The sequence below is a fragment of the Archocentrus centrarchus genome, chromosome 13 (assembly GCF_007364275.1).
Source record: "Archocentrus centrarchus isolate MPI-CPG fArcCen1 chromosome 13, fArcCen1, whole genome shotgun sequence".
Lineage (NCBI taxonomy): Eukaryota > Metazoa > Chordata > Actinopteri > Cichliformes > Cichlidae > Archocentrus > Archocentrus centrarchus.
In genome coordinates, this window is record NC_044358.1 from 21,181,620 (window position 1) to 21,190,369 (window position 8,750).

The window sequence follows — 8,750 nt, forward strand, 5'->3', positions numbered from 1 at the left end:
CAGATCTGCTGCTAACACCTACTAAAACACCAAACCCCATAATGAAAACAATAAAATTCCCTCGAAAATGTTCTGTTTACACCTGTTATAGAATATGATGCTTGCTTGTATTTTAAGATGAATTTTCATATTTGTGACCTACTTATGTCATCATGTTTTCAGTAGGCACCCACAGGCTTGAGCTCAACAACGCCACTGAAGGCTCCAGCACCACTTTTTACACCTCTTTAAATTTGAGTAGATCATCTTAAAGGTCAAGGAACTCACAGTCTTCAGAAGCAGAAGTTCTGTGTTCTGCTACAAGTACAACATAATCATGTTCTGTTAGCTGGACTGCAGTAAAAACCAAGGTGAGCGGGTTATCTCGAGGCAGAGAAACACAGTGTAAAACACACTCAAGAGTCCACTTTTACCTTCTGCAATGCTGAATGCACTGCGCCGTAGCTGTGTACACCACTGAATGCCTTTACTCTAAGTGATGTCTTGCGCATCACAATTATCCACACACAGCTCTGCATCAGACCGTGAGTTGACTTTTATGTTGATGTGAATGTGGGCCGCAGCAGCAGTCGATGACAGCTTAATTCCTGAGCTGGGCCCCCCCCCTGCTGAGGCTCACCGTTTGTGTGATCTGACAGACAGAGATCAGATCGAAAGATGAGTGGGAACCCTCTGAGTATGCTCAGGTTTCTTGGCATGGTAAAAAGATTTGTCTGGTCCATTCAGATCTGATGGAGTTTCCCATATTCTGCACGGCAGCTGGTTTTTGTTGAGGTATCTTTCTCATCTGTGCACATACAAGAGGTACATGTGAGGATGACATGTTTGGTTTAGGTCCTCGGTGCCACCAGAGCTGCATGCCGCAGCGTTGAACTTTTCTCTCATCACAAACCAGGTGAAGAGGGGTTCCAGCCAATTACTTTGGAAAAGGCAGGAGGCAGGTAAACAGGTGTGGAAAACTAATAGATGTGGCAGTGGCGAGAGAGGGGCGTGGGATGAAATGAGCTGTAAAGAGGGATGACCTCAGTTAAAAAGGGGTTGGGTAATGGAGGCATTAGGCCAACATGAGCAACTGAGGTAAAAGGGGGCAGAGGGAGCAGGATAAGAAGGATTAGGGGACTTGGGGAAAGAAGGCTGAACTACTTTGATAGAGGTCAGAGCGTGCAGCAGTCAGGAAACAAAGAGCATTGTTTTTGAACATCTAATTTTGAGATAAGTGCTGTTTTTTAACACGTACCCCAGGAATGTGGCTAATGCAGTGCTGACCTTCTGAAGATGACAGTGGACAAACTTCTCTCAGGTGCCAAAATGACACGAATGGGTTTAATCTTCCTGCTGATGAGTAACGCCCTGCCAGTTTCCTCACAGTTTAATGGCTACAACTGTGATGCCAGCTACCACAGCAGGTATCCAGGTGAGAATCTTCCACAGCAGCTTCTCTTTTCAATCCACACTTCCACCAACAGGCGTGAAGCACAGGCAGATTTATGACAAGCAAATGTAGCAGCAACATTAAAATTGCTCTTCTGGTAATTTGGTGCTTTTTCTGATGGTGCTTTAACTAAAAATCCTTGCACTGTTGTCTTCATATGTGAAGTGTAGTTACTACTTATATACATGTACTTAGAAAAGGAAAGAAAAGAAAAATGAAAAAGTTTTCTATATATATTATCTATGTATTCAATTCCATTTTTTATGAATCTATCTATCTATCTATCTATCTATCTATCTATCTATCTATCTATCTATCTATCTATCTATCTATCTATCTATCTATCTATCTATCTATCTATCTATCTATCTATCTATCTATCTATCTATCTATCTATCTATCTATCTATCTATCTATCTATCTATCTATCTATCTATCTATCTATCTATCTGTCTGTGTGCGTGGGCTGGTATTTTCCACATTCCACATTTCCAAAAAAGGCTCCTGTTTCATGAATTAAAAACATGTGAAACCCATAAATAATTTAATGCACCAAATATTTTTATGCCCTAATATGACAAACGTTTCCTGCATTTTGAGGCAATGATCCACAAAATGATATTTGATTGTTTAACTTGGTTGATTTTGCCTCCAGCTCTGTTAGTAGTTTCATATTGGTGTGAAGATTCACAAACAAAAATGAATAAAAGTCTTAATTACAAAAATAAGCAACTTCGGCCTTTCGCGAATTGGCTTGATGCTGCAAATCTTGATTTTTATCTTTACTCCCATCAAACACAAAACTCGAGGCTCATACTTGAGCGTGCGCCAGCAGTTCAGGACTCTAAATATTAAATCTCAAGTAGGAAACATGCAAGCAGTGATAACAGATTAAATTATTATAGTTATAATGTCAACATTTCTCTCTGAATCTCCTTCCTGTGTCTTCCTTCAGGTGAAAGGGACATCAGTGTGTACTGCGGGGTTCAGACCATCACCTTGAAGATCAACTTCTGTCCCGTTCTCTTCTCCGGCTACACAGATGCAGATTTGGCCCTCAACGGCCATCACAGTGAAGCCCAGTGTCGTGGCTTCATCAATAACAACACCTTCCCCACAGCAGTTCTCTTCAGCATCAGCCTCAGCACTCTGGAGGCCTGCGGCAACAGCCTGGTGGTAAACATCCAAATACTGGCACATGGCTTTTTCATGATCAATAGCCAACTTCATCATGTTGTGTATTGACTTTAGGGGAAAGCAAAATGACTGGTTGATGTTTCTCTCTGCAGGTCAGCACAGCCTATGGGCCCAATGCCTATGGGAACATGTCTCTGGTACAAATTGGGAATATATCAGGCTACATCGACACCCCTGACCCACCGGCTATAATCAGCTATCTGCCTAGTTTGTTGTATAAATTCAGTTGCAGCTACCCGCTGGAGTACCTGGTCAATAATTCACAGCTGGCATCGTAAGTTACTGCCAAAAATATCCATCAATGTCCAAAAGAGAGCTCAACCTTCCAGGAGTTGCTCTGCTGAGTCAGTCCTGAAAGGTTTACTTTAAGATGTATTCATTTAATTAAGAGCTTTACATATTGTCTTTAAAAAACTGTGATAACAGCTAAATTCCCAGTTTAAAGGTCTCAGCAGATTTGGGTCTTGCGGTATTTTTTTAAAGCCATTTGTTTTATTATTCATATGCATATATATTATTCACATATATTATTCACACATGCTTTCCTCTGACCTTCATAAATCAGATAAGTATATAAGTAAAAGCACAGTTGATTTATAACGATACTAAATAAACACCGCTGCTTCCAAGATGTTATTTATTAAGCTAACACTCACAAAAGCTCCATCTCTTCACAGATCCTCTGCAGCTGTGTCTGTCAAAGACAACAACGGTACTTTTGTGAGCACGCTCAGTATGATCCTGTACAATGTGAGTACAAAGCAGTGTTAGAATTATTATATGTAAGAATTTCCATTTCAGCTTAAGAAGTGCAGAAGCATTTGCATGAAACAAAACGGACTTTTCTAGACATTTGAATTGGCCCATGACTGAGCATTTAAGAAAAGAGATGGATGTTTCCTGTTTGGTTTCCTTTTAGTTAGTCCATTTGATATTCAAGGAGTTTGCATGTTCTCCTCGTGTCTGCGTGGGTTTTCACCGGGTACTCTGGTTTCCTCCCACAGTCCAAAAACATGCACTTACTGGGGTTAGGTTAATTGGTGATTGTAAATTACCCATAGGTGTGTGTCTCTTTGTGTTAGCCCTGTGACAGACTGGCATCCTGTGCAGGAAGTACCCTGCCTCTTGCCCTATGACAGCTTTATTTTGAGAATGACATCCTGTTGCTGTAATTATACAAGGACCACATGTATTTATCTGCCACCAAAAATAGTCCCTAAATTATTTGCTATTTAATCCTGTTCTCTTAGAATATTCTACAGCCCAACTTTTAAACAAAAATAACAATATACCTCATATATTTGTGCCCCCCCCCCCCCCTTTTTTTTTTCTAAAAGGTTTATCTCACATATGGACAAATGCATTTGAACCTACAGACCTGTGCATAAATTGCTTTGGACTTTATACTGAGGCAGCAGACAATAGCGACAGAATAAAGAATAAAGCCAGACTCTGTATTTCTTTTATGAAGTCTGGTTTTGAGTGAATAACAAACATTTGTTTTTCTTTATCGTCTAACTTTATTCCAGGATTCAGCATACAATCAGCCTCTCTCTATCCCGATGGCTGGACTGGCTCTGAAAACCAGGGTATTTGCTGCTGTGAAAGCCACAAACTTAGACAAACGGTACCAGACAAAGCTCAGTTATTCACTACTTCCATAATTTTCATGTCATAGATGTGGAGACTTTTTTACTATAACAAACCTATTACTGCAGCAGAAAGGATATTTTGAATATAGTTCTCCACAGCATCTTTCCCACTATCATTTTTACAGATTTAGTCCGATTCTTTTTGCTTTGCCTACATTCATTATGCCATTATGTTATTATTCTACACGAAGGCGCCAGTCTGCAGCTTTCTCATGTGCAGTTAGATCTCTATCCTCCATCCCATCTCAAAGTTTTGTCCCTTTGCAGGTGGAACATTTTGATGGACTACTGTTACACAACCCCCTCAGGGAATCCTAATGATGAACTCCGCTATGACCTTTTCTTTGGGTAAATCTTCCTTTTTTTTTCTTCAAGATAATGACTTGATAAACCACAAAAGGGAGTCATTAGCTATTCAGGTTCTCCACATGGCTTATCCTCATTGAATGCCAGTTTTTATTCATCCTAAAGAGTGCTTAAGTGTACTTCTAGACATCAAATCTGTCATTTCTTTTTGGGTTTAAAAAAAAAAAAATATATATATATATATATATATATATATATATATATATATATATATATATATATATATATATATATATATATATATATATATATATATATCTGTTTCCATACAGTTGCTATAAAGATCCCCAGACAACAGTTTTGGAGAATGGGAAGAGCCAGATGGGACGTTTCTCCTTTGAGGTTTTCCGTTTCATTAAACACAGACACCAGAAGATGTCAACTGTGTTTCTGCACTGCGTCACCAAACTTTGCCAGGCCGATGACTGCATCATGTTAATGCCTGTAAGAGTGAAAATCACAGTTTGTGACTCACTGAATGTCTCCTCACCTTACTGAGGACTTAAATCTGATGATGTGGTTGACAGATCTGTGGACGGCGACGCAAGAGGGATGAAGAGGAAACCCTTGATTCAACGCCAGTGGCATCAGGGAACGCCATCCTCTCTGCTGGTCCAATCATTACCAGGAGTGGTATGAACTATAAACTGAAACTGGAATATAAACTAAACTGGAATACATTTGGGAGACAGGCTTTCCTGCTGAGTGTATCTATCCACTCAAAAAGAAAAAAAGAAAAAAAAAGAAGCTACAGCCTGAAATGTCAAACTACTAATTTAAAGTTAAGTTAAATTAAATTAAAACCACTGAATCAAAATTGAGTCTAATAAGTGCTTTAAAAAATTTCTTTACAGATGAAACTCCTGTCAACAACTCCCAGCTTGGTAAGTGCCATCACGCAGTGTTACGAAACATAAAAGGATTTAAAATATCAAGACAGCAGATTCCCTTTGAAATGACTGTTTATGACTGTTTCAGTGCAAAATGATTCCACTTCTTTGAAGCTCAGCTCATGCTAAAAACCAGATCAGAGAGCTTGTCTTCAGTTTTTGCCTTTTTTCTCCCCTTTCCATCTTCCAGCCCCTGGAGGCCTCTCCCAGCCAATGAACCCAGTGACCAGTGCTCTGATCTCAGGTGTGGTCATCCTGGGTGTGGCCAGTGTGGGCTTGTTCCTGCTGTTGCTCCGCCTCGTGCTGAAGCCCCGCCTCCCAACGGCAGCAGCCCCAGGTGTATGGAATCCAAGCTTTAAATGAATAAACATCTGCATATTGTGCAACATGTGTATTGTTTAAGGTGTTGTATATTTATTGCCTTCAGTACCTCAAAATGTTTAATCTTTTTTTGGGGGGGAGGGGTAGTAATTGTGTTTAGAAACTGTGTGCTTAATGAAAATAACTCCTCTTTCCTTCTTTCTTTCTTTCTTTCTTTCTATTTTTGACACACACACACACACACACACACACACACACACACACACACACACACACACACACACACACACACACTTTTTCTGCCTTATACCTTTGGACACACTTACCCATTCATATGAATGGGTAAGTGTGTCCAAACTTTTGACTGGCACTGGATATAAATCATAGAATAGAGGCACCATTGTTTGCATTTGTTTTCCAGTGAAATGTTCAAACCCTGTACAATAATCACACAGAAATAATGATGCACTGAATTCAAGCAGGTGGCTTTATGTTTGAATTCAGCTTCCAGCTTTTGTTTGCGTTATTGAGTTTAAAAGATGTTTGTAATGCATAAAAATTCTGACTTTAAAATAAAAGTTGTAAAACTCAAAAAAAGTCTACCAAAATAAATATTATTTCAAGATTTAAAAAAGAAACAAACCAAAAAGTCTATTTTTCTACTGAGACCAGGCTGATACCACTCATATATACAGTGCTTAACCGAATTATTAGCAGCAAATGTTTTTTTTCACAGCTGCTCTACATTAACAGTATTGGTAATTACCAAAATCATTTTTTATGTTTGTGTAATGGTTAATCTACCAGTGTGTGCAAGCTCTTTAATCAAAATATTTTAATGCTAAAATATAATTTTGTTGTTAGATGCCAAATTACTGTTTTTTACTTGCATTCCTGAACAGAATATTCAGTTTAAGTTGTTGAATATTATACTCAATTCATTTCTGACTCCTCAGAGGAGTCGAGTGTGCTGACGTAAATTTTTGTATAAACATGTGAATTCAGTTTTTATAACAGCTGATCTAATTAACTTGTGAAGCATTGTATGTTTGTGTTATCCATCTCCGATGATCCGATGACACCAAACAATGCCTAGAAACAGAAATGGTACCTTGCCTTTGTTTAAAGGCAAATAAATCACTTAAAGGGAACTTCTAAAACTCAGAATTGACTCAGAAGCTCAGATTTTTTTTTTCAAATTTACTCCATCTGAACCAAAAACATTTTTCTTGGTTAATGTGTAATAAAGGCGGTTTCTTTAAATTTTATTTTCGTGGCTGTAGCTTCAGAAAATATTCACCAAACATACACACAAGCAGTATGTATCGCCTTGTATAGCTCTCTGATTCTGCTGAATTATTCCTGTGAACCATCTGCAGTTGGTAATAATCCAGTCTCAAGGTCACTCTAAGCTCTGAAGATTTAAAGCCTGAGGTTTGAAATGTTTCCTTAAACATCGATGAAATCCATAAAAATGTGATACTTAAACTTGTGTGTCTGTGTTTGTGGACATTTTGGTGCTGTGAATCTTTTGAGAAGCAGTAAACTTGTTACAAACTATAAAAAAATTCTTCAGATTTTCTTCATTAAAACATTTAACTAGATCTGAATTGGCGCTTAAATGTAGTTTTGTGTATTCATGGGTGTTTGTATCAGAATCCAGTGAATATACTAATTGGCTAATTACGGTCTATCACAGATTTATCTGCAGTGATGTGCGTGTTTTCCAACATGTGCTGGTGTAAAAAGGTTTTGTACCTGAAAATAATGAAGGAAAATACACTTCGGTTAATTCAGCGATAGCAAAAGAATGTAAATTTTAAAAAGATTATTGCTGATGTATTTATGTTGGATTATTTTTCCCCCAAAATTTGCAATGGTCTCCCAAAAAATAGTATTATCAGGCTCTAGCTTATATGTCTTTCACAAATGTGCAAGATACAGCGGTCAAGGTCAAGTCCATAGACAGGTGTGGTCCTACCCCAGAGAACTCAACCCATAAAAGAGAAACTGCTGTTGTAACATGATGATCTTTACTTTAATGTTTTCTCCTAAATATCTGATGCATAAATGTTGCTTATATGTAGTGAAGATAATATTTTGGATATACTGCAGTTCTCAACAGCATCTTTCCCACTATCATTTTTACAGATTTAATCCTCTTTTCTTTGCTTTGCCTACATTCATTATGCCATTATGTTATTATTCTACATGAAGGCGCCAGTCTGCAGCTTTCTCATGTGCAGTTAGATCTCTATCCTCCATCTCATCTCACGTTTTGTCTCTTTGCAGGTGCAGCATCTTGGTGTACTACTGTTACACAACCCCCTCAGGGAATCCTAATGATGAACTCCACTATGACCTTTTCTTTGGGTAAATCCTGCCATTTTTTTTCTTCAAGATAATGACTTGATAAACCACAAAAGGGAGTCATTAGCTATTCAGGTCCTCCACATGGCTTATCCTCATGAATGATACTTTTTTCTTCCTCATAACGCATAAACCCATCAGTTACTTTGCAACCACCTGTCTAATATTGTGTAGATCCTCCTCATGACTCCAGAACAGCTGTGATCCATCAGAGCATGGACACAGGACTTCGGGGGGTGTACTGTGGTCACGGGACATGGACAGCAGATCTCTTGGGTCCTTTGGAATGTGAGTGCAGCCTCCATGAATTGGATCTGGGGAGTTTGAAGACTGGGCCAATGCTTTGAGTTCCTGTTTTAACAGTAAGGTGTCCTGCTGAGGTAGGTTGCTGCTCTAGAGGAGTATCATTGCCACATGGGGTCTGTCTGTCAGAGTAACATTAACAATGTTCCATGGCAGAACGTTGCACTGATAATCAGATTTGTGTGTCATTTCTGGGAATGCGATCATCACTGCTGGTCC

At 38.7% G+C, this 8,750-nt stretch overlaps 1 protein-coding gene across 1 annotated transcript; it reads left to right on the top strand.

Annotated features, from left to right (window-relative positions):
• Positions 1 to 1,275: 1,275 nt before the first annotated feature.
• zpld1b (zona pellucida-like domain containing 1b) lies at positions 1,276 to 5,900 on the top strand. The gene is made up of 10 exons (XM_030745154.1): positions 1,276 to 1,414; positions 2,388 to 2,608; positions 2,722 to 2,903; positions 3,307 to 3,379; positions 4,159 to 4,256; positions 4,549 to 4,629; positions 4,920 to 5,091; positions 5,175 to 5,280; positions 5,502 to 5,531; positions 5,728 to 5,900. Exons 1-10 carry the CDS (start codon positions 1,276 to 1,278, stop codon positions 5,898 to 5,900), a joined length of 1,275 nt encoding a protein of 424 aa, XP_030601014.1.
• Positions 5,901 to 8,750: the final 2,850 nt, after the last annotated feature.

Excerpts from the sequence above, each read along its gene's own strand:
- zpld1b (XM_030745154.1), top strand. The coding sequence starts at position 1,276 with ATGACAGTGGACAAACTTCTCTCAGGTGCCAAAATGACACGAATGGGT. Across the intron at positions 5,092-5,174 it reads ACTGCATCATGTTAATGCCT|ATCTGTGGACGGCGACGCAA; the intron begins GTAAGAGTGAAA and ends TGTGGTTGACAG. Across the intron at positions 5,532-5,727 it reads TGTCAACAACTCCCAGCTTG|CCCCTGGAGGCCTCTCCCAG; the intron begins GTAAGTGCCATC and ends TCCATCTTCCAG.